The sequence below is a fragment of the Raphanus sativus genome, chromosome 3 (assembly GCF_000801105.2).
Source record: "Raphanus sativus cultivar WK10039 chromosome 3, ASM80110v3, whole genome shotgun sequence".
NCBI lineage: Eukaryota > Viridiplantae > Streptophyta > Magnoliopsida > Brassicales > Brassicaceae > Raphanus > Raphanus sativus.
In genome coordinates this window covers 21,597,035-21,621,302 of record NC_079513.1, presented here as the reverse complement: position 1 = coordinate 21,621,302, position 24,268 = coordinate 21,597,035, and the positions used below count along the sequence as shown (strand labels likewise).

The 24,268-nt window shown below is 36.0% G+C and overlaps 4 protein-coding genes, 2 long non-coding RNA genes, 1 other non-coding gene and 1 pseudogene across 9 annotated transcripts; 6 read left to right on the top strand and 2 right to left on the bottom strand.

The window, feature by feature from the left end:
- Positions 1-1,180: 1,180 nt before the first annotated feature.
- Positions 1,181-2,277, top strand: LOC130509440 (uncharacterized). Its single transcript, XR_008943459.1, has 2 exons — positions 1,181-1,372; positions 1,476-2,277. It is a non-coding gene; the product is annotated as an uncharacterized LOC130509440 (long non-coding RNA).
- Positions 2,278-8,089: 5,812 nt separating this feature from the next.
- Positions 8,090-9,765, top strand: LOC108846392 (uncharacterized). The gene is made up of 3 exons (XR_001948648.2): positions 8,090-8,774; positions 8,866-9,028; positions 9,105-9,765. It is a non-coding gene; the product is annotated as an uncharacterized LOC108846392 (long non-coding RNA).
- Positions 9,766-11,429: 1,664 nt separating this feature from the next.
- Positions 11,430-12,975, top strand: LOC130509190 (uncharacterized). 2 transcript variants are annotated; one of them, XM_057004915.1, is made up of 6 exons: positions 11,430-11,576; positions 11,682-11,780; positions 11,875-11,966; positions 12,098-12,157; positions 12,292-12,708; positions 12,800-12,975. In XM_057004915.1, the coding sequence occupies exons 1-5, from the start codon at positions 11,465-11,467 to the stop codon at positions 12,307-12,309; spliced, it is 381 nt and encodes a 126-aa protein (XP_056860895.1). In that variant the 5' UTR covers positions 11,430-11,464; the 3' UTR covers positions 12,310-12,708; positions 12,800-12,975. The 2 variants fall into 2 exon arrangements, with proteins under 2 accessions (XP_056860895.1, XP_056860896.1); XM_057004916.1 differs by having other exon boundaries at positions 11,431-11,576; positions 12,295-12,708.
- Positions 12,976-13,912: 937 nt separating this feature from the next.
- On the top strand, positions 13,913-14,065 carry LOC130510327 (U4 spliceosomal RNA). Its single transcript, XR_008944004.1, has one exon. It is a non-coding gene; the product is annotated as a U4 spliceosomal RNA (small nuclear RNA).
- Positions 14,066-14,326: 261 nt separating this feature from the next.
- LOC130510341 (U5 spliceosomal RNA) lies at positions 14,327-14,436 on the top strand (annotated as a pseudogene).
- Positions 14,437-15,854: 1,418 nt separating this feature from the next.
- LOC108846085 (UDP-glycosyltransferase 79B6-like) lies at positions 15,855-18,027 on the top strand. Its single transcript, XM_057004772.1, has 2 exons — positions 15,855-16,837; positions 16,937-18,027. The coding sequence occupies exons 1-2, from the start codon at positions 16,522-16,524 to the stop codon at positions 17,863-17,865; spliced, it is 1,245 nt and encodes a 414-aa protein (XP_056860752.1). The 5' UTR covers positions 15,855-16,521; the 3' UTR covers positions 17,866-18,027.
- Positions 18,028-18,421: 394 nt separating this feature from the next.
- Positions 18,422-20,275, bottom strand: LOC130509044 (uncharacterized). 2 transcript variants are annotated; one of them, XM_057004587.1, is made up of 2 exons: positions 20,131-20,275; positions 18,422-19,756 (listed from the first exon to the last, which is right to left on the bottom strand). In XM_057004587.1, the coding sequence occupies exon 2, from the start codon at positions 19,748-19,750 to the stop codon at positions 18,485-18,487; it is 1,266 nt and encodes a 421-aa protein (XP_056860567.1). In that variant the 5' UTR covers positions 19,751-19,756; positions 20,131-20,275; the 3' UTR covers positions 18,422-18,484. The 2 variants fall into 2 exon arrangements, with proteins under 2 accessions (XP_056860567.1, XP_056860568.1); XM_057004588.1 differs by lacking the exon at positions 20,131-20,275 and adding an exon at positions 20,077-20,126.
- A 279-nt stretch (positions 20,276-20,554) lies between these two features.
- LOC108850615 (glutathione S-transferase T3-like) lies at positions 20,555-21,310 on the bottom strand. Its single transcript, XM_018624113.2, has one exon. The coding sequence runs from the start codon at positions 21,308-21,310 to the stop codon at positions 20,555-20,557; it is 756 nt and encodes a 251-aa protein (XP_018479615.2).
- Positions 21,311-24,268: the final 2,958 nt, after the last annotated feature.

The window sequence follows — 24,268 nt, the reverse complement described above, 5'->3', positions numbered from 1 at the left end:
AAATAGCTTTCGATGACACCTTTTGTACATTCTTCCATGATTCTTATCACAGAGGAGATGATTTTTTTTTTTTTGGTCAAAGAGAGGAAACAATTATTTAAATAGATATATATATTATATTTAAATATTTGGTGTTTACCTCATCAGTTATTCATCAGTCATATGTAATAGATTTATATTTAGCTTAAAAAAAAATTAGAAAACCAAACAAAAAAATTGACATATCCATTTGAAAACTGGTTTGTAGACTCGAACCACAACATAAATTTTAAAATATATTGTATGTATAACATAATCATTTGTAATAATATATATTATTTTAAAATGTTTTAAATTATTGAATTTCATAATTTTATTAGTTTAAAACTCTAATAATTTATTCAGATAACATAATTTATTTTCTTCTTAATTATAGTAAACAAATTATATTCATAACAAACAGTATTAGGTTTTTATGTTTTTTTTCCTGAACAACAGGTTTTATGTTACTACGTAATTTTAATTGTTTTTGTTATAATGAATAAATCATTCTACTTGCATCATTTAAATTATTAATTTTAAATGGAAATGTATAAAGTATTTTTTAAATTAAAAACAAATAACTATATTTTGAAAAAATAATCTACTTACTATCAAATTCAATATAGAATTAAGACCAACATCAAAGTAAAACAATTTTTATTGTGAAAATATTTGATTTTTAAGTGATAAAATAAAAAGTTAAAACAATAGTAAACAATGAAAATAAATGCTGAATTAATTGAAAAAATCAATAGAATGTATTTTTTTTATTCATTAGCTTACCCTAGATACACTGTATGTTTCATTATATTGTTCGAAAAATCACTTCGCAAATAATAGTATAGATCCCACGTTTCGAAGGTGGGTTAAGGTCTTTTTAAAAAGCATCTCCAAATTTTTAGATAATATGGCTTATTTAGTCTTCAAGTCCAATAACATAATTTTTAACAAATATATATCTTTTTTAATAATAACAACTCATATTAAATATTTATTTTGATTATCTAAATTATTTATTAATCTACTTCCCGTCCGTAGGACGGGCTTATTCTAGTATTAAATATAGTTGTCCATCTAAACTATTAAAACTAAAGTACAATTAGTACTTAACTCTAATTTTTCCTTAATATTTACAATAGATTGTCACTGGCCTAAAAGCTGTCGTTTTAAAATTTCCTAAACCACCCTAAAAGAAACTGACGTCTCTACCATATCAAAGTCTCAACCTTTAACCCCAAATCGAAGCCATACATCCCGGTGGTTTGGTCTTTCCATCTTTATGCAATTTGCACTTCTCATCCCAGTGACTGGACTATCTTTAGGGGTTTTGGTGAAGTTTTTCTTGAGATTGGTTTGAGTTTTGGAAATTTTATTATGAGTTGTTTGAAGAATCCCTAATTTCATGCGAAGTGATTGCGTTCAATTTTTTTTTGATTGACCAACTCCGGCGATAGACTGTGGAAGGAGCACGGTGGTGATAGAAAATAAAAATTATGTCCGACGGCTCAATCAAAATTTTAACATAAGACAGCAGCGCAGCCACTTGAATTTTTGAGCTTGCGAAAGTCAATCATTTCACATGGTTACAGGTTAGTCTCCTTCTCTCTCGTGAAGTTGTGTCTTCACTTTTGAAAGGATTTACCTTTCTCTATGGGGCGACTGATCATATGCGGTCAACAAGGCCAATGTGTTTTCCTGAGGATCCTTTGCGAACCCCATGACTGGTAGTGGTACGTTTGAATTTACTGGTTTTATTTAGAATACATGGAATGATCTAATCTTTGATTACTCTGTCAGACGTTAAAACTTTTGATTCTTAAGCTTATGCTTTTCCAAGTTAACTCTCAACCCCCTTCATTTGTTCTATTTCAACATGAGCTAGACACAACAACTTAACGTGTATTTGTGTTTTCCTCGATATCTTCGTGCAGCCATCAGCTACTCTGTATATTTATTTATTTTCCCATTCCAGTTCCACATTTTTGCTTGGAAGTTTGAAGCTCTGTCTCAGTCATCATGTCAGCTTTAAGCTTCTCATCTCAAGTCAACTAAAGCTCGCTCTTCTTCATCTTTAAGGGAATCTTCCTAATAGATAAGAATATGCATCTCATTTATTTAACCTTTCTCTCTTTAGCTTAGTAAGTTGATGGGTTAAGTACTTAAGTGGTATTGAGTTTGAGTTACTTTGTCACCATCTGTGTTTTCCCCAGTGGGTTTTATATTTTTATCGAATAAAATTGGCAGTAACAAAACAAATTAATATTGCACAATTAGTTTATATATGATTAACATGTGTCTTATTGATAAATTGTGGAGAAACGAAGAATCTCATGTTCTTTGGAGCTAAGCTCTAGAATCGTGATTGACACAGTCACAGAGATGAAATTCTAAAATACATTGAAAGTAACGTTCGAGCAGTCAGCAGTCCAAAGGCCTCTGGAATCAAGTTAAACTTTCTTCTCTATGAGGAAATATCTTACAATTTCCTTTACTATTATCTTCCCTTTCAACTCTTTCCTTTGTCTTCATAAGCTGGTCTTCGGGTAATTTAATTTTGTACCTCTTTCTTTCTGATTTGTAGTTTCTGGTTCAATCTAACAATACACCTAATCGTCAAAAATCAAGTACACCTCAATCTAGAAACTAGAAACTTTATGCAACCGACGGTTCTTATGTGACCGTAAAATACGATGTACCAAATTTATAATAATAATTAAATGGCCCAATTTAATAACTTAAATTAGGCTTGCTAAATTAGATTTGCAAATATCTATACTTAATTTTGAATGTTTTTTTGGTAACTTTGTTTCAGTATTCTTTTATGTTTCTGTCTAAATAATATATTTGTTTTATAAAATCTCAATATAAAATTTGAATATTATAACCAATTTTATATCCCAATATTTATTAGTAAAATTTAATGAAACCACATATATACGTACAACTCTACTCCAAACGAAATGAATAAAAGCAAATTAAAAAATACAATTTTTGGACGCTAAATAAGTTGAAAAAGACACATCAATATCAAAAAGTCACTAATGTATGAATCTATAACAAGAATATAAATATAAGTTGTGAAAAATAAAATATATAATTATGAAAAATAAACACCCGCACTCCCAAAAGCTAGTGTTATATTAATCTATAAGACATGTCATCAATTTTAGTAGTCATGTGATATTAAATTTATGAAAATGATTGTAGAGAAAACATGTGAAAAAATCACTTCTCAAATATAATCTAGTAGATGAAAAATTGCATAATTGTCAAAAATAAATTAAAAAATATTTATAAACTCTGTAGATATATATAAGAAACTAATGATTTTACTATTTAATTTGATTTTATGATTTATATATATGAGTTATTACCATATTTTAAAAAGTTTACCAAATATATAAACTAACATTAAATATAATTGTACATGTCATATTAATCTATAAGACATGTCATCAATTTTAGTAGCCATGTCATATTATTTTTGTGAGAATGATTGTAGAGAAGACATGTGGCAAAATCACTTCTCAAATATAGTCTAGGGATTTTTTTTTGGCAATCATCAATTAAGATGTTTCATGATTCAAGTTTTATAAATATTACAACATCTCAAATGTGCTTTGATTAAGACATATTTTCTTCGAAGTTACAAATTTATGTTTTTGCTTCTGTCCAATATATTTCTTAAACTTTAAGTTTTATATCAAAAAATTGAATAATTACAAATGTTTGGATTTTTTTCTTGCGAGGAAACATTAATTGATTTTTACAGTCTTCCATCTATTGAGTAAGCCTCTATACTTTTTCTTTTTGTAACTGAGTAAGCCTCTATACTTTGAAAAATATAGCTATTTTGATTATCTATAATCATAAAAATAAAACACTAGTACTGTCCACCTGCATGTGCATATGCTTTCGATTATAGTTTCTAGGCATGATTTCTGCAATAATAAAAACTAGTAAAGCATTTTATATACATGAATTGAACTTTCTAGTCATTTGATTTTGAACAAACTAAATCATTTTATATCTCTAAAGGTTATTATAAGTAATGTTAGTTAAAAAAGGTAATATAGCTAGTATATACATGTTACTCTTATTTTCTTCTTCTAATATATAGCTTTGTTTTGTACTTTGCAGATCTGTGTCACTATTTTATTTTGAATTTTTGGTTTCTTTAAGCAATAGTCAAATTTTAAGAATTACTAGTAAATATAATTTATTCAATTAAATTGAATGGTAAATCATGTATTTACGATAGAGTGTTGTGAAAAAGAAAACGAATTTAATTAAAATCGTTGCGGTGCGTTCTCTCTCTCTCTCAATAACTTTCTGGCAGGATAATAAACACCAAGCTGTTTTTCTCTCTCTCCAAAAAAACCATTACTCCAATCTGACTAGAGCTCTACTCAATTTACCATCGGCCGACGACGTCGTTTTGCTTCTCGCGAACCCTAACTAACTCGTAGAAAAAAAAGTCAAAGGATCGAGAGGGGGAGGGAGACGGAGGAAGGCGGCATCTTCTTCCTCCGCCCCTGATGTAGCCTGCTTACGATCATGACGAAGGTAATGATGATGACCGGACGAAACGACGTCGCTAGATTCGTAGCTCACAATGAAAAAGAAGACGACGAATGTTTCTTCGAGTCTCTCGATAGCGTCCTCTCTTCCTGCTCCTGCTCCACTTCCAACTCCGACTACGACTCCGACCCCACCGCGATCCGCGATCCAGTAAACAACACAGCCGTCACCAACGGTATCATTTCGAGCGCCACAAACAGCTACTTCTTCGATAGAATGTTAGCGACTTGGCCCGATGAGAAACTTTTGCTTGCTGCAAAGAACCAAGCACGAACTAGCCCTAGTGTGAGCGTGGACTTGTCTAATGGACCGGTTAACACAAAACCGAACGCTTCGGCTTGGTCTATGGTGATCGTGACCGGCGGTTTACAAGGTGAAATCAGAATTTTCAGAATTTTGGATTACCGGTTCGTCTTTGAAGACGAGGAGAAAGTGATTTTTTTATTTGGGTAAAAAACCATCTCTATTCAAAAGTGTATAGATCGAGAGAAGGTTAGTTCTTCCACTTACCTCTTCTTTTTTTTTCCTTTTACCACGCCTCTTTTATTTATTTTTTCCTTATTATTTGTTATCTCTAAAATTCAAATCTTTAGGAAATACATATATGTATATAATTATTTTTAATGTGAAAAATGAGAGAGCTGAAAAAAGAAAATTCATGCACTGCAGTGTTTTATGTATTAAAGTTGAACTTTGTGTAGAGTTTGTCTTTGCAGTATTTTGTATACATATTCTGTATTTTTACATTTGACCTTCTATACATGTAAAAACCAATTGAATAGAGGTTTTTGTTTATCAATTCATAAATCATTTCAATGACCATTAATTTATCACATGAGATCAGAGGTGTTGTTCGTTTGCTCATTTGGATGATCCATCTGGGTGAAGATGCAAGTTGATGTTCGTTTTGTACATTAAAATGCTACATCTAAATGGATCACCCAACTGCATTTATGAAAACTCAGCTCAAATTCTCATCCAAATGAGGGTGAGTCTTCACGGAACATCTGGGTGAAGGTGAGTCTTCACCAAAAATTTGATAATTTTTTGTCAAAACAAAAAAGATTCTCGCCAAAACCGAAAATGCAATTTTCTATCAAAATCGGAAAACACAATTTCTCGTCAAAACCAGGAAAACGTAATTTCCCGCCAAAACAGGAAAACAAAATTTCCCGCCAAAATCGAAAAAACACAATATCCTGCCAAAATTATTCGTCGAAATCGGAAAAACACAATTTCCCGCCAAAACCGGGAAAACGTAATTTTCCGCCAAAATCAAAAACCACCATTTCCCGTCAAAACCGAAAAACACAATTTCTCGTCAAAACCGGAAAACGTAATTTTCCGCCAAAACCGGGAAAACATAATTTCCCGCCAAAACCGAGAAAACGCAATTTCTCGTCAAAACCGAAAAACATAATTTCCCGTTAAAACTGGGAAAACGTAATTTTCCGCCAAAACCAGGAAAACGTAATTTCCCGCCAAAACCGGGAACGCAATTTCCCGCCAAAATGGGGAAAACGTAATTTCCCGCCAAAATCGGGAAAACGTAATTTCCCGCCAAAACCGAGAAAACACAATTTTCCGCCAAAACCGGAAAACACAATTTTTCGTTAAAACCGGGAAAACGCAATTCCTCGTCAAAACCGGGAAAACGTAATTTCTCGCCAAAACTGGGAAACGAAATTTACCGCCAAAACCGGAAAAACACAAATTCCCACCAAAACCGGGAAAACGCAATTTCCCGCCAAAACCGGGAAACCCAATTTCCCGCTAAAACCGGGAAAATGCAATTTCCCGCCAAAACCGAAAACCATCATTTCTCGTCAAAACCGGAAAACACAATTTCTCGTCAAAACCGAAAAATGCAATTTCCCGTTAAAACCGGGAAAACGTAATTTTCTGCCAAAACTTAGAAAATGCAAATTCCTGCCAAAATTTTTAAAACAAGTATATTTTAATTATTTTAGTAACAAGTTCATCTCGATGTAGATGCCAGTTGATAAAAAAACAAACAAACGTAGTTGCATTAAAATGATTCATCTAGATGGATAAACGAAATGCAGAGACGAACAACACCCAGGTGGAATATCTGAATAAGGCATCTAGATAGACCATCTGGATGCATCTTTCAGATGTACAAACGAACAGGGCCAGAGTGTCCATATCAATTCAGAGCATAAATTTTGTTTCATAGCTCTGGGATCGCCGCACGACCACCCCGACAGTGATAGAACCAAACCGATCCAAAAAGTTGTTTGGATTAAGTTTCGATATGTGTAACCTTATTGTTCATCTAGTACTAGTTATATGTTCGATCTCAGTCCAAGTATAGTTCTTACCCGCAAATCAGTTAACATGTATTTGTTATTTTTAAATGCTATGAACACATTTTTTGGATTTTAAGTATATTTTCTTAATTTCTTAATAAATCTCCCACGATTTAAACCAGGAAAGCAAAAGAGAGTAGAAATCTCAACCTGAAAAGTGCAGAGAGAGAGAGAAAGTTGAGAGAGAAAGCCCCTCCGCCTCTTTAAACTTTTCCCGTCGACAGAGTGGGCTTCCGCAGCCACTGTCTGTCGGTCCGGTTTTTCTTTGCCTAGTCTCTTAAGCTTCCTTTAGTTTGGTCTTTTTTGGTTCGATCTTTTGGTACCGCCGTCGCACTGCCTTCTCGGTGGATGGTCGGCTTTTGCGTCCGTCGTGACTCCTTTTTTTCAAAGGGGGACGGTCGGCTCTAAGGTTTGATTAGGCGGAGGCTCCCTTATGCTCTGGTTGCTTTTAGATAGCTTTGTTTCTTTGTGTTTAGGTTTTTTTCAGACCATGTTGAAATCGCGAGTCATCGATGGATGCTCTCGGGTTTTGAAGCGGTGGTGTTGAAGTTGTGGACCGCGTCTACTCGGGTTGAGATCTCGGGTGTTACTCGATGAAGCTCGCCGATTCTTCTTTCGATCATACGGTGATGGGCGACGCGGGTCCGGGTTCAGGTTTGGCGAGGTTGTATGAAAGAAGCGTTGGTGAAGTATAAAGCTTGCGATTGGAGTCTATCTCTAGCCTGGTTGAGAGCTCGGTATGGTTCCGGTGAAGCTCTCCGTGGAAGAATAGGCGTCGAAGCGGGGTATAGGTGCTCCAGATCCGGTGAGATCCAGCGTAAACAGCGGTTGCTTCGGCTTTCCGGCAACCATCGACGTTTGGAACGGTGATGTGATATTTCGGATCTCGAGGTGAAGAGTGGGTACGCGTATAGCGCGTGATGGAGCTTGACGCGTGGCGTCGTGGCGAGTGCTGACGCGTGAGTGGACGCACAGCAGTGTGGGTTTAGGGAGTATGGACTTCTAGGCCCTTTATGTTTGTTGCTGTTTGTATGCCCTTTTCGTTGGGCCTTCGGTTGTATTTGGCATTGGGCTTTGACCCACTAATATAAATCTTTAGAAGAGGAAAAAAAAATCAGGAAAGAAAAAATAAACCCGAAAAGAAGTAGTTTAGGAAAGAAAAAATAATCCCTAAAGAGAAGTAGTTTAGGAACTAGAGATTTGGTCGGAGATGGACGGTGGTCGTCGTTTCACACTGCTCCGTCCACCATTCTCCACTAAAAAGCAATGCCCGCTTTCAACCTCCCTCAATGATTAATGTTATAGCTTAATAAAAAGAAATTCCATCTCTATAATATCAACAACAACCTCTTTAACCACAAGTTTCTACCACTTCTTCTCACCACTCGTATCACTTTCTTTGCCGTCTTCCTCTCTCTCTCCTCATTACTTTTTTATATTTATCCAACAAACTTCGCTTTTTTTCAAAACCATACCCTTTTTTTTTTTCACTCTTTCTTAATTCTTACTATGGCTTTACTCGTGACCATCATCTTAGGGCTCATCGCCGGATGGTTAGCTTTCGTTGTTGGGTTGCTCATAGGATGGGCATGGAAACCCAGATGGGTTTCTTCTCCTAGTGAAGACGAAGTCAAGTCACAATGCTCTGCTCCTAGATCTTTCGAGTCGTCTTCACCATCATCATCTCCTTCTCCACGTTCTGCAACATCTCCATTAAAGGGTTTTGGTTCAGCTCCTTGCTTCAAAGCTCTGGTTTGTGACACTTGGAATATGGCTTTAAGACAACAGAAAACAGTTTATCCTGTTTCTTCTTCTGAGCAAGAAGTACATGTAGTTTGATGGGTAAGCCTAAGTTTGGGGTTGACTTATGAAAATAAGTTATTTGTTTTTTGGTTTGTCTTTTAATTTTATTTATTTATTTTTTTGGGTGTAGAGGGAAGAAAACAGAGGAGAGGTTGCCTAATACTGTAACAGAATTAGATTTGAGACATCTTGTGCAACTGGTTGAGAGGAAAGATGGTGGCCTAGCTTGGGTTCAGATGATGGATCAGTTTGTTCCTGGTATGAGATATCAAGCTTGGTTAAGAGAACCTAAGGTAACACAACACTTCTTGGTTTTGTCAGAGACAGAGGATGGATGTGTTTCTAATAGTTTTATCTTGCGTTTTCTAGAATGGTCCTACTGAGTATGGAAGCAGAACTGTGTTTGAAGATGCAACTCCTGAGGTTGTAAGAGATTTCTTCTGGGATGATGAGTTTAGACCAACTTGGGATACAATGCTCTCTAGTTCCACAACTGTTGAAGAGTGTGCAAGTACTGGAACCATGATTGTTAGATGGATACGCAATGCTCCAGCGGACTCTATGAGCTGAAGTCACCGACCCTTGAGAGTGAGAGCTTTTACTATTCTGTTTTAAGATCATCTTTTTGTTGACAGTGTCTCCTTTACCTTGAAATATTTGAATGGGTAGGAGATCAATATAGCTTGGAAAGACTATGCGTAACTATTTATTATAAGACTTTTATGTGTGTGATTTGCTCAGCTATACTGTTTCTTGCTGAAAGATTCCGGGTACTTACATACCTCGGTAAAACGGGGGATATATGTGAGGTGAAACACGAGTCGATCTCAGAGTTTATAAAATAGGAAACACAAAGCATTTTATATACCGAAAGAGTTTGCCACATCACTCTCAAATCTATATAAAAATAGATAACCCGATTTTGTTTTCTGATGATGTCATCATTTTCTATAAGAAAAAAAAGTTCAATTCAACCATTGAGTTTATCATTATTTTGTAATCTAACGAACGGACAAGGATTGTTTTTTTTTTAAAAAGATCTGATGTAATCATAATGTTTCAACAAAAGCTCCTCTTCCAGAATCAACTCGTCTCTAATTGAAGCAGCATTTTACAGTTTAAACGCAAAGATGATTGTTTTGAAAGAAAAAAAAAGGACAGAACAAAGTACTAAGTTTCTTCGAAATAAAAAGATAGAAACACCTTACACCAACCAAAATGAGTGTGCAAGTTAACTGACTGCTGAACATGGTATTCTCCTTGAAAACTGGACTTGTAACTTCAGTCAAACGAAAGCCGAAATTACACATAGAAATTACATGTTAAAGCTGAGCAATTACGAACTAAAAATCCTAGCGAGTTGCACGAAATTACACATAGAAATGGACGAAAGACGAAACCCAAACTCGTCAAGTTACAAAAAGAAAGAATAAAGAGGAATTTAGACCGGAATTGAGATGCCAGAGAGAGAGAGAGAGAGAGAGAGAGTCACTTGTACAGCACATACAATTTATTTAACCGATGAACCAGGGAAGCCTAATTCAGTCGAACCAAAATTATCCTAAACCGTAAATAAGTAAACCAGTTTCTAAAATACTTGGAAATAATATTTTAGAAAAGTTTAGTAAAAAATATTTAAAAGAGAGTTTTAGTTTGCTTCTCCTTCCCAGAGTTAGTTACACAAACAAAGATGATGATCCGTTCAAGATCCGTCGCGGTTAAGTCCTTGGGCTACCTCCGCCATTCCTCCGCACTCGTTAACTTTCCTAAAATTCTCCAGCATGGCAACGCATTAAGTTAACGTATAGATTTTAGTTGGGCTAGGCAAAATGGGCTTAAACAAATCAGGCTCAGTTTAGTTAAATCAACTGTTGAATCAACTAATGATTTCTAAATTTTTCGTCCCACATCGAAACAAGGAGTACCTCATTGGTTGCGTCATTGCCCCAAGCGCAAAGATGAGAAACCATGAAAACTATTTCCAAACCCCTTATTGGGCCTAATCTTGTCTTGGGCCTTCGAGAATTTCTGGAAGTGATCCCTTCGGAGTAAAGCCCTACAACTCTTAGTTCAATTTAGGCTTGTATCATTATGATTTTTCGTTTCCAAATGTTATTGATAATCATTCATTGATAAAAAACAAGAGAAGAAATTAAATTGCATATACATAAGAACACGAAAAAAAAGTTTATAACCATAGCAACTCTTTGGCTATAATATTCATTGTATAATATGTATAAAAACAAAAAGTATCCTTCATCTCACTATTTTATTCTTATTCTCATTTCTATTGTTGATCTTATTTTTCTGAAATTATTTTTTTTTCTTTCCAAAATTTATATTAATCTTTGTTCTCTGTTTTTTGTATCATGATCATTTTAAAGTTTTTTGAAATTCTTGGAAAATAATACTTCACATGTCGTTTAATCATCTGCTATGTTCCAACAACTGTGTTTGATCACATTTCTTCGTATTTTTGTTTGGATTTACAATTTTACTATTTTTCGATAGATGTGGATTAAGAAGCAGAAGATGCATAGAATTATTGTTGAAGATGAACAATACACATTGCATTGTATTATTCCATTTGATAAACATAGAATAGTACATCGAAACATGTACTGTTATATCATCTCCCTTCCTCCTCGTCATCCTCCTCCTCCTCATTTTTTCTTCTCTGTTTTGACTTCTTTTGGTGGATTCTCTTGTTAGGCTGTTTCTGAGTATACATGTGTTGTGTCTTTCCAGGGGATATCATGCCTCCTAATGGAGTGAGGGTTGCTATGGAAATGCAAGCTGAAGCTGAACGTAAAAAGAGAGCCCAGATTCTCGAGTCTGAAGGTACATTTGCAGACTTATGTTCTGTGATTGATTGCTACAGTTCAAGAATACAAAATAAAGCCTGCGTCGCTTGTTTCTGATTATCTGTTTTACTGACTTGAACAGGAGAACGCCAAGCCCATATCAACATAGCTGATGGTAAGAAGAGTTCTGTAATCTTGGAATCAGAAGCTGCAAAGATGGACCAAGTCAATCGAGCATCAGGTTTGTCTTGACTACTTAGTTAAGCATGAACCGTAAGCCGTTCTTTAGTTTCGTTACATCACAACATAACTTCGTTGTTGTATTTGATTTCCAGGTGAGGCAGAAGCAATATTAGCTAGAGCACAAGCAACGGCCAGGGGGTTGGCCATGTTATCTCAATCCCTCAAGGAAACTGGTGGAGTGGAGGTTAGTATAATATGAGAATTAAAAAACTGATGTTAAAGTCGTATGTTGCTGCTACTTATTATAACTTGATCCTTCAAACAACTTTGGTTTCACACCTGTAACTCATGCTTCATCGTGTTTCTACTATGCAGGCTGCGAGTTTGAGAGTTGCAGAGCAATACATTCAAGCTTTTGGGAACATAGCCAAGGAGGTAAACACAACTCTACTATACCAGATTCATTTGCATCTTCATTTCATCTGGCATTGCTTACCATTAAACAGATAATCCATTTTTACAAATATATCCCTTTCTTGTTTGGTTGCTATCAAAAAAATTGTTGCTAGAAGAAGAACCGTGTATAATGAAGGTCTTTAGGTTTAATCTCCTGATGAAATAGGACGTTGACAGAGAAGAGCCTCAAAGAATCTAATGGTGACATGAACATTCTTCTGTCTTTTTCTTGAAATAGCATGTTGTATCCTGGTTGTCCGTACAACTACTGTATATATATATACGTCTTTGTTGTTTCTCTTATATATCTGCTCAGCATCTGATAAGGAAATTTTTAAAGGATCAGAAAGGGAGTTTCATTGTTGGCTCCACAGTTCTTTCCCCTCGTAATTTGTTTGTTTTTTTTCCACTAACACACCATGGGAGCCTGTGCGAGCACACCTAAGGAGTCTGATATACTTGAAACGCCTGCCACCACCGAAAACGCTGTCGTTGAGTCCAAGAACGTGGAAACCGAAGCTGTATCTCAGGTTTTCTGGACCAGTTATCATTTGGTTTCTGAGAAAATAACTAATGATTTAGATAAAAGATGTGTAATTAAGTCGGTTCTTCCTTGACTAGTTATAGGAGAAGGGAGATGAAGTTGTTGCAGAAAAGAAGGAAGAGTCTACTGTAGATGAAGCAGAGACACAGAAGGAACCTGAACCAGCTAACCCGTCTGAGGTAGTCAAGTCTGTCGAGGCTGTGAAGACCCAAGAGACTCTAGAAGCTGCTGGTGAGACTGAGCCACCAAAACAAGAGGAGGCTGAACACAGCCAATGATACTAAAACCTAGGCCTGCGATTTTTGTCCGAACCGAATGGGCCGAACCGGACCGAACCGGTTTTTTTCGGTTTTCGGTTCGGTTCGGTTTTCAATTCGGTTCAATTCGGTATGGGTTTGAAAATTAATTCGGTTATCGGTTCGGTTCGGTTTTCGATTTTTTTAAAAAAATTAAAAATTATAAAAACCGAAAATAACCGAAAATAACCGATAATAACCGAAAATAACCGAAAAACCGAACCGAAAATAACTGAATAACCCAAAAATAACCGAAACTATCCGAAATAACCGACTTTAACCGAAAATACCCGAATATTTTGGAAAAACTATACCAAAATTAACCGAAAATTTTTAAAATCGGTTATTTTCGGAAATAAATTTGAAAACCGAAAAAACCGATAACCGAACCGAACCGAACCGAAATTTCATTCGGTTTATTTCGGAATTTTTTTAAAAAACATCGGTTAACCGAAAACCGACGGTTCGGTTCGGTTCGGTTTCGGAAAACCGAAGTCGCAGGGCTACTAAAACCAATGAAGAGGATCTTGTAACCCTTTAAGCTCGCTTCTCTACAAAATAATCACAATCCCTTCTGATCAACTCTGTAATTTGTGTTTTTTACAAAAAAAAACTCTGTAATTTGTAAGTTCTTTTTATCACTGTTGTATTTCTATTAACACAATAAATAAACCCATTCCTAAAATTCTCCAGCATGGCAACGCATTAAGTTAACGTATAGATTTTAGTTGGGCTAGGCATAAATGGGCTTAAACAATTAGGCTCAGTTTTAGTTAAATCAACTGTTGAATCAACTAATGATTTCTAAAATTTTCGTCCCACATCGAAACAAGGAGTAAAGTTGACACGTCTTGTTTAGATATAAATAAAGAGGCTCCGTGTTCAAGCATTCTCATCTTTGCGCTTGGGGCAATGACGCAGCTAATGAGGTACTAACCGAGGCGCGTCTATTGCTGGTTGAAAACTATTTCCAAACCCCCTCATTGGCCTCTGGGCTTGTCCCATGCTTCTGAGAATTTCTGGAAGGGCTCCCTTCGGGGTAAAGCCCTACAATTCTTTAGTTTAACATTCTTTTTGTTGAATTATGATTATCGTCTCGAGACGTTTTCGATTGTCATTCGAAGCTAATAATATCATAGATTAAAAAACAGAGCAAGAAAATTGGATTTGTGATTCATAAAGTCCAGATCTCGTATGTATCAACATTAATAAATCAACAGCTTCTTCTCCCACATAGGTTATACATTTCGTGAACACTAAAGAAACTGAACTATAAATCAGACGCACAGCACCTTTTCTTAAGACTCACGGAGCCGCAGTGAAAGCAAAGCGAACTATTCTTTCGCCTTTTACTAAAGTGTTCTCTCTGCGCTTAACTGCATACGCCAATTTTTGGAAATGGTTTAGAAATAAACATCCATCAGTTACCTAGTTTAAAATTATAATATTTTGAGGTATATAGGTGTCCAATTATTTACTTTAAAACAATATTTGACAAGTTTTTGTCATTAAGGTTCTTTCCTCCCACGATTACCACTAGATAGAGATCAGAAGTACACATGGATTTGTCTTTGTTAGCCATTGTGTGTTTGGTTCAACGTAGTAGCTTTTGATGAGTGATTTGTCAGATCCTTTTGGCGCCGCAACACGGTGAACATATGTTGAGCGTGAGGCTTATGACGGAGATGGAGGTGGCGGTGGAGGTTGAGAGGGAAAGATAATGTTGTTTTTTTTTGCTGCGGACCTTGGAAGAATCATGAGAAGTGGAGATGCATTTTGAGTGATGTGGTTTTGCTGATCGTTATATCAGCAAGTTTAAACATAACTTTAAATGTTTCAACAAAAAAAAACATAACTTAATTGATCTTGTGAAGACATGAATGATCATTTTCAGTCTTTCCATTTAGTTCGGTTAATTTCGGTTTAGTTGGTCATGTTTGGTTTTGTTTGTCTCGGAGAGATAGATATGTAGTAGGGCATGTTGCATTACATGATCTTCGCATGTCCCATAAGATTAGCTGATTAGGGAATTACTTCCAGAAGCTAATAGATCTTATATTTTTTCTCTTCATCATTATGAACAGTTTTTTTTTAATTACTAAATTACTCTATTGATGATATTTAGTTTACTCTGAGCGGAACATCTATCTTATTAAAACAGAAACATTACAACTTCTTCTAGGTGGATTTTAAAGGTGGACCTCTTATATCTATCTTATTAAAATAAAAACATTACAACTTCTTCTAGGTGGATTTTAAAGTTGGACCTTATATAATTAATGCTATATTAATCTACTTATTATTAGACATGCCTTTTTATAAATAATTAATATCAACTATTACCATAGTTTCTTACTTCTTACCTTATTATTATATCCACTACGCATGTTTCTTTATATTGCATATATTTTACTATAAGTTAGATACATCCACTAGCATATTATACTATAAGATAGATTATTAATAATACATCTACTAACATATAATACTATACGACATATTACTAATAATACAATATATTATCTGTATTCATTAATTTGCATCTATCAATATTATCAATACTATGAAGACGACTAACTCTATACTTTGAACCTATAAACCATGATATACTAATTTATAATAAAAATAATATTACTGTTACAAATTAGTTTTTATAAAAATTATTTATAGTAGCAATTTGTTATATAAGATAAATTTAATCAAGACCCAAATCTTTTTTTTCATGTTCAGAAAAAAAGAAACCTACAAATATATACCATTAAGTTAGCCAAAAATCTTCCGAATAAATAGTAAATCTCATCAATCCGAAAAAATGAATTAAAAATATAACAAAAGATATTATGTTTGAAATTTAGCTTGTTGGGTCGGGTATAAATCTGTTCATTTCAGGTATGAGTTCTTCGAATTCTCAACATTTGGATCTAAGTAGGTATTTGATTTTTTTTTATTCGGGTCGATTTTTTTTGATTCATGATCATTCTAACTTTTTTATATTATAAATCTTAAATAATATATACAACATGTATATAAAATATATAAATCAAAAGATAAATCCGCGCAGGCGCGCGGGTCATGATCTAGTTAGCTTTAAACAAAAAGGAAATCACGGAATTTAATGACTGCCCAAATGTTGATTTGGCATAATCGTAACGATCTTGAAGTTCATGATCTTTGCAATTTCCATAAGATTGTGATATATTTTCGGAAGCATAAAAAATAGTATATAGTAGTTTAGATTATGCAGGTAATTAGCACAGAAATTGTAATTATGCTATAGATTAGGGGATATTTCCGGAAACTAAATAGCAAAAGGAAATCGCAGATAGTAAAAGACTTAAATGAATTACGAAACTAAAGATTTGGCTTATTCGTAGCAGACTTGAATCATTCAACTCATAATACTACTCTCCTGAACTTCAGGTCAAATGCAACTGAAATTTGATAAACAACACATAAGAACTCCATGAACAAGAATAGAAGAAAAACAAAGGATAGAAACAGAAATGGGATCAAGGTTTCATGCTTTTATGTTCCCATGGTTTGGTTTTGGTCACATGACAGCATTTCTGCATCTGGCTAACAAACTAGCTGAAAAAGGGCACAAAATCACGTTCTTGCTCCCCAAGAAAGCTCTGAAGCAGCTGGAACCTCTAAATCTGTTCCCAAAATGCATTGCATTTCACACTCTTACCATCCCTTCCGTGGATGGTCTCCCTGATGGCGCCGAAACAACCTCGGATATTCCGATCACGTTAGGGAGTTTTCTGGCCTCGGCTATGGATCGCACACGCGGTCAGGTCGAAGAAGCGGTTCAGTTAGGTAAACCGGATCTTATTTTCTTTGATTTTGCTCACTGGATTCCGGACGTAGCTAGAGAGTATGGAGCCAAGAGTGTGAATTTTGTAACGATCTCTGCAGCATGTGTGGCTATCTCATTTGTCCCTGGTCGTAGTCCAGATGACTTGGCTATACCTCCTCCGGGGTATCCTTCATCCAAGGTGTTGCTTCATGGACAAGAAACAAACTTTTTGTCATTTCTATCCTATCCCTTTGGTGATGGAGTAACGTTTTACGAACGTATCATGACAGGGCTTGTGAACTGTGATGTCATATCGATAAGGACTTGCCGGGAAATGGAAGGAAAATTTTGTGATTTTATTGAAAAGAAATTTCAAAGAAAAGTTCTCTTGACGGGTCCAATGCTTCCTGAGCCGGACAATAGCAAGCCACTCGAAGATCAATGGAATCACTGGTTGAACCGGTTCGAACAAGGATCAGTAGTATATTGTTCACTTGGCAGCCAAATCATTCTTGATAAGGAAGAATTTCAAGAACTTTGTTTAGGAATGGAGCTGACCGGTTTACCATTTCTTGTAGCAGTAAAGCCACCAAAAGGCGCATCTACAATCCAAGAAGCCTTACCAAAAGGGTTCGAAGAGCGGGTTAAAGAGCGTGGAGTGGTTTGGGGAGAATGGGTGCAGCAGCCACTGATATTGGCTCATCCATCAATAGGTTGCTTTGTGAGCCATTGCGGGTTCGGGTCAATGTGGGAGTCTCTATTGAATGACTGCCAAATAGTGCTTATACCACATTTGGGTGAACAAATATTCAACACCAGGCTAATGAGTGAGGAACTTGGGGTCTCAGTGGAGGTGAAAAGAGACGAAACAGGATGGTTTTCAAAGGAGAACATAAGCGGGGCCGTCAGGTCTCTGATGGATAAAGACACCGAGCTAGGGAACCTAGTGAGGAGGAACCATGCCAAATGGAAGGAGTCTATACTTAGCTCTGGAATAATCAGTGGTTATGTCAGTAAGTATGTAGAAGAACTGGAGAAACTAGTCTAAATGGGGACAAAACATGAAATAAATTGCTTTGCAAAGGAAACTTGGTTAGTCTTTTTTTTTCTTGTTAATGGATGTCAAATCGCTTGACTTATTATGCTAATTTTGTTAAACAATTTATGAGTCGACTCTTGCATTTTTAATGAAAGATGACCATTTTCCATCTCAACAATTTGGTCGTACATTTTCATAACTGAAAAAAGTAAAAAAGTAAGTGCGAATTCATACCCAAAACCAACTTACAATTGAGAACCAAACCTTTTGTCTCACTCAAGCAACAAGGGAAATGGTTACCACTCTGCTACTGCAACAATGTCGTTATTCTATGTGATTATAAATTTATTTAAGATGGTTTAGTGTTGTCTTACCAGCCAGACTTAGCATTACTTAGAGCACCTCCAATGGTGCAACCCACCATTGGAGTACTTAGGTATATAAAACTAATTTTTTTTTTTTTTTTACTTTTTGAATAGTGAAAGACTCTAATCTTAATTTTGTGTCCAATGGTGTTGCTTATTTTGGAGTCCTTAACAATAAAAAATATTAAATTTATAAAACATTGAAATTGAATTTTTTTTTATTGAATGATTAAATTTAAACATACATTAATTATACAGCATAATCAATTACTAAACTTGTTCCAAATATTTTCGATTAAATCATTTTTCAACTGGTCGTGTATATGTCTATCCTTAACTTGATCCCGTATGCCAAGTATATTACCAAAATGTGAAGGCATGTTGGTAGAGATATCCACTTGTGAACATCTGCTTGACTCTCCTTCGTCAAACTCTGTTGTATCAAACTGAGTGTGATCTTTACGTTCATCTTCGACAATCATATTGTGCAGTATGACACATGTTCGCATAACCATCCCAATTTGTTCCTTGTCCCACAAAAGAGCCGGGTTTTTGACTATCGCAAATCGAGCTTGCAATACTCCAAAAGCACGCTCCACATCTTTTCGGGTTGATTCTTGATATTCAGCAAATAACTCTGCTTTGGGACCTTGAGGGTGTGAGATAGATTGGATAAATGTTGACCATTTTGGATATATACCGTCGGTGAGGTAGTACGCCAAATCATACTGGTGTCCGTTCACCACGTACTTCACCCTTGGAGCTCGACCATAGTAAATGTCATCAAAAACAGGTGACCGATCGAGGACGTTAATATCGTTTAAGACACCTGGAAGCCCGAAAAAAGCGTGCCATATCCAAAGATCTTGTGAAGCTACAGCCTCCAAGACTAGAGTCGGCTTTCCTGATCCACGTGTGTACAATCCTTTCCAACCTTTTGGGCAATTCTTCCACTCCCAATGCATACAGTCGATGCTTCCTATCATTCCAGGAAAGCCGCGTATCTCTCCAATATCGAGTAGTCGTTGAAGATCGTCAGGAGTGGGTCTTCGTAGGTACTCATCTCCAAATAACTGTATTACGCCTGCTGTGAAATGGGTTAGACACGAAAGTGCTGTGCTTTCACCAAGTCGGAGATATTCGTCAACGGCATCAGCCGCACAGCCATAAGCAAGCATACGAATAGCTGCCGTACACTTTTGTAGTGCAGTTAGACCTAACCTTCCGACTGCATCTCTTCTTTGTTGAAAGAATGGAATGTTTTGTGAGAGGCGATCGACAATACTTAAGAATAGTGGCTTGTTCATGCGGAAACGGCGTCTGAATAAATGAGACTCAAATATTGGATGTTCACTGAAGTAGTCATTCCATAGACGGTCGTGGCCTGCTTCGCGGTTTCGTTCGATATATGCACGTCTCCTTTGTGTATTTGTTTGATTCTCGACGATGCTGTTGTAAGTATCTTCAAAACATGATTCTAAAGCGTCATCGATAGCCGCATCCAATCTTTGATCGACTCCATCTGCCATATTTGCCTATAAAAAAATTTATACAAGTCAATTTTAATCATAGTCTTGCAAGCGTAATCTTTGTCTTTATTTAATTTCTAAAATTTGTATCATATAGAATATATAGTAATCATCTTTATCATATAGGATAGATAGTCATCATCTTTATCATATAGAATAGATAGTCATCATCTTTGTCTTTGTCATAATTTGTAAAATTTGTATCATATAGAATAGATACTAAAATTTTATACAAGTCAATGGTTTTTTTTCTTCTTAAAAATGAAGAATATAGAAAGAGTGTTAACTATTTTTGTCTTAAACAGAGCAATTAATTGGAACCATACTTCTTGTATAAAAAGATTTAATTACAAGTTCTGAATAAATACAAAATGAAGAACCTGTTTGCAGAAATAGAGCTTGTACAAGTAGAGGTTGTAGAATAAGAGTTAATTAATAAAACAGAGGGAGAGATTGTTCTGAATACAAGAGAGCAAAGGAAATAGCTCATTCCGAGTTCTACAAACACACTTATAAAGAAAAAGAGATAACAAGATGACAAGGTACCCGTGACTTCAACTACATTACAAATCCGTGACTTAAAGTACTTCTAAGACAGAGATGACAAGGAAAAAGAGATAAAGAGAGTCCGTGACTTGGTTCACATGGAAGACATGAGCTTTTGTCTTCATCAGGCACATGCTTCTTGTACTTCACCTGAAACAAAAGAAAGTAAATATATTAGTAAATGTTAAGACAACGGTTAACAGCTCAAACGGTTAACAAACAATCAACACAAACAATCAAGGCAAAACAATCAAACACTCACAACATTTCAGACAAAAGTTTAGCTTTTACAGCAAGTTCCATCTCAGTGAGTGGCTCGGCCTTTGCAACCAAACTTGCAAGCAAACCTTGCTTTGAGATTTCTTTTTTGATCTCCAACAGGCCTTCTAGCTTGGCCAATTCTTCTTCTTTTGGTGTTTTCTTCCTCTTCCTAGCAGCCTTTGCAGCTTTAACCCCTATTGGTCTCTCTTGTGGCTCTGGCACTGGCACTGCCCCTTGATCATCCACTGCTTTGCGCTTTGTGGAGCACCATTTGACATCATGCCTAAGCTCTCTCCACGCGTGCTCCAAGGTGAACTTCTGTTTCATGTCATTGTGGTAGATATCCAACGCGGCCTTCATCACATCATTCTCATTTTGCCCGCTACTCTGCCCCCTCAATGCCAGGTCGTAACAGCCAACAAACTTGCACACCACTTCATTGATCCTAGTCCATCTTGACTTGCACTGCCCAAGTTCTCGTGGGGTTGTCCCAATCAGGAGAGGATTGGAGTTGTAGTACTCTACAATCCTCTTCCAGAAGGCACCCGCTTTCTGGTCGTTCCCCACAATTGGGTCTTTAGAGGTGTTGAGCCACGCACCAATGAGGATTACATCCTCCTTGGGTGACCATTTCCTCCTCTCTTTGACAGTAGCCTCATCAGAACATGGGCTAAAGAAAAGAGGTTCGGATGAGCCAAGGTCAACTACCCCTTGGCTCGTTAATAGGTTAACATAACTACTTGGGTTTGCCATTAACAAAGAAGTCTCTCCGTTACTCTAGTAGAAACGGAGAAGATTAAATAAGAGGTTGAGACCATTGAATCCTAGTAGATATATGTCTTATCCGAACAGCTACAGGCTATTTAATGATGTTTTAAACACTAAATTATCAATAAGGCACAATTTAATGTTTTCAACCTACAAATATACTGAGTAAAATAGTTAATGGTGTGCATTTACAACCTATCTTTTCAGTTTCGATTTCAAACTTAACTAAACTTCAAACTTAACTACTTCAAACAAACTAAACTAAACTACTACAAACACCAAAACAGACTGCAAAGAAACAACTAAACTAGTTCAAAACGATTACAGAGTACAAAGAAACTAACCTCAGGGGACTGTGTCTCTGTCTCTCTCAAGTTCCGAGACACGCATAAGCAGCCTCCTCACCTGCTCCTGAACACACAACAGAGAAAACAATCAATACGAGTACAGAAAACAATCAATACAATAAAAAAAGATCTAACCTTAAGTGCGGTGCACTCTCTCACAAGCTTCTCCTGCTCGTTAACACGTTGTTTCAGCCTCTCAACCTCCTGTTGGATACCCATAACCCATGGTTGCCTGAAATGCAACCCATCATTCTGCCAAAACATATTTTTTTTTGTCAAACAACAAATCAATAATGAAAAGAAGATAGAAAGTAAGAGACAGGAAATATCAAACCTCGTAGTCCTTGCAGATGAAGTATCTTTTCCCGGGGAGGTAATCATACGTATCCTCTTCGTCGACGAACTCCTTCGTGATAGATCCACAGGGGCACATTTGTGGAATTCCCTGTTGCGCATCTGAAACGGCATAAAGCATGTTGTAGTAGTCTTTGTGTGCTTTCATATCACGCATTTCGTCCTCCATTACTGAACCTGCAAGAACAAATCCCTTATCAGATTCGCTATATCACTATAAGGAAAGGACAAGTAAAATAGTGACTACAAACTCCTAAAAGCGAATCGAAAGCCCTAATATAAAACTCGAGAAGACGAAAATATCAACAAGAAGAAGAAATCGTAACATCAGAAAACCGAATCGAGAAGAAGAAAATAGAAACAATCGAAGAGAAAACAATCCCTAACCGTAAAGAGCGAGGAAAACAACAATTAACCGGATCGAGAAGAAGAATATAGCAAATTGAGAGACGAAACCCTAAATCGATAAAAATTCCCAATTCGATTTAAAACCCTAAATCTGTTTATACCCCACAAACGAACCATCAAAACCGTAGAAATCAACATGCATCAACCCAAAATGCATAAACAATGACCTAAAATCTCTGATTTACCTTCGACGCCGACAAAACCCTAATCGCCTTTCGTATCGCCTCTAGAGCTCTCTCGTTTCTTTTTTCTTCTCGAAACCGAAGAATGAATTTTTTTTTTCGTTTTGTCAAACTCTTCGGTTCGACGCGCCAATCAGATGTCGCCACGTCTTTAAGGATTAATCCTCGCCAAAACAAACTCGAGCTCAAGTCTCCTCCGTGAAACAAGCTTCCCCGGCAACGGCGCCAATTTGATATTGGAAGTTTTCAATGCTCCCAAGTCAAATGATAGTATATAAAGGTTGTCGAACCACAGAGAACTAGTGATCTATAGCACCAAGAATACACAAACTATCTTAATCTAAGCAAATATGAAGATGGATGATGGTAACAAGCTAAGATCCTAGAATATAAACAAAGGTGATCTCAAATCCTATCAAGAAATAAGTGCAAGAACTAAACTTTCAGTCAAATGCTAAGGTAGAATCCATGAGACTAGGAACTTGACTTTGGGTGACTAAGATCCAAGGTAGAGTGACAAGCTAACAATCAAACACTTCCTTAAGTCTAGAACACTCAAATAAACAAGCTCTATGGTCAAGAAGAATGTTCATTTGCTTTAATCAACTAGACACCAAAGGTCTTTGAGCCTAAAAGATCTAAGAAATCATTAGGGATGAGTCTATTAACTATCTAAACTCCCTTAACACAATGGTCTTTGTGTAAGGCAAGTTTAGAGCAAGCTCAAATTTGATATTGGAAGTTTTCAATGCTCCCAAGTCAAATGATAGTATATAAAGGTTGTCGAACCACAGAGAACTAGTGATCTATAGCACCAAGAATACACAAACTATCTTAATCTAAGCAAATATGAAGATGGATGATGGTAACAAGCTAAGATCCTAGAATATAAACAAAGGTGATCTCAAATCCTATCAAGAAATAAGTGCAAGAACTAAACTTTCAGTCAAATGCTAAGGTAGAATCCATGAGACTAGGAACTTGACTTTGGGTGACTAAGATCCAAGGTAGAGTGACAAGCTAACAATCAAACACTTCCTTAAGTCTAGAACACTCAAATAAACAAGCTCTATGGTCAAGAAGAATGTTCATTTGCTTTAATCAACTAGACACCAAAGGTCTTTGAGCCTAAAAGATCTAAGCAATCATTAGGGATGAGTCTATTAACTATCTAAACTCCCTTAAACACAATGGTCTTTGTGTAAGGCAAGTTTAGAGCAAGCTCAAATTTGATATTGGAAGTTTTCAATGCTCCCAAGTCAAATGATAGTATATAAAGGTTGTCGAACCACAGAGAACTAGTGATCTATAGCACCAAGAATACACAAACTATCTTAATCTAAGCAAATATGAAGATGGATGATGGTAACAAGCTAAGATCCTAGAATATAAACAAAGGTGATCTCAAATCCTATCAAGAAATAAGTGCAAGAACTAAACTTTCAGTCAAATGCTAAGGTAGAATCCATGAGACTAGGAACTTGACTTTGGGTGACTAAGATCCAAGGTAGAGTGACAAGCTAACAATCAAACACTTCCTTAAGTCTAGAACACTCAAATAAACAAGCTCTATGGTCAAGAAGAATGTTCATTTGCTTTAATCAACTAGACACCAAAGGTCTTTGAGCCTAAAAGATCTAAGCAATCATTAG

What these genes read in the sequence shown, in the direction of transcription:
- LOC130509044 (XM_057004587.1), bottom strand. Translation starts at nt 19,750, where the DNA reads ATGGCAGATGGAGTCGATCAAAGATTGGATGCGGCTATCGATGACGCT.
- LOC130509190 (XM_057004915.1), top strand. Translation starts at nt 11,465, where the DNA reads ATGTGTTGTGTCTTTCCAGGGGATATCATGCCTCCTAATGGAGTGAGG. An exon ending in CCAAGTCAATCGAGCATCAG is followed by an intron (nt 11,781 to 11,874) that starts GTTTGTCTTGAC and finishes TTTGATTTCCAG; the next exon opens with GTGAGGCAGAAGCAATATTA. An exon ending in AGGAAACTGGTGGAGTGGAG is followed by an intron (nt 11,967 to 12,097) that starts GTTAGTATAATA and finishes TCTACTATGCAG; the next exon opens with GCTGCGAGTTTGAGAGTTGC.
- LOC108850615 (XM_018624113.2), bottom strand. Translation starts at nt 21,310, where the DNA reads ATGGCAAACCCAAGTAGTTATGTTAACCTATTAACGAGCCAAGGGGTA.
- LOC108846085 (XM_057004772.1), top strand. Translation starts at nt 16,522, where the DNA reads ATGGGATCAAGGTTTCATGCTTTTATGTTCCCATGGTTTGGTTTTGGT. An exon ending in CGAAGAAGCGGTTCAGTTAG is followed by an intron (nt 16,838 to 16,936) that starts GTAAACCGGATC and finishes CGATCTCTGCAG; the next exon opens with CATGTGTGGCTATCTCATTT.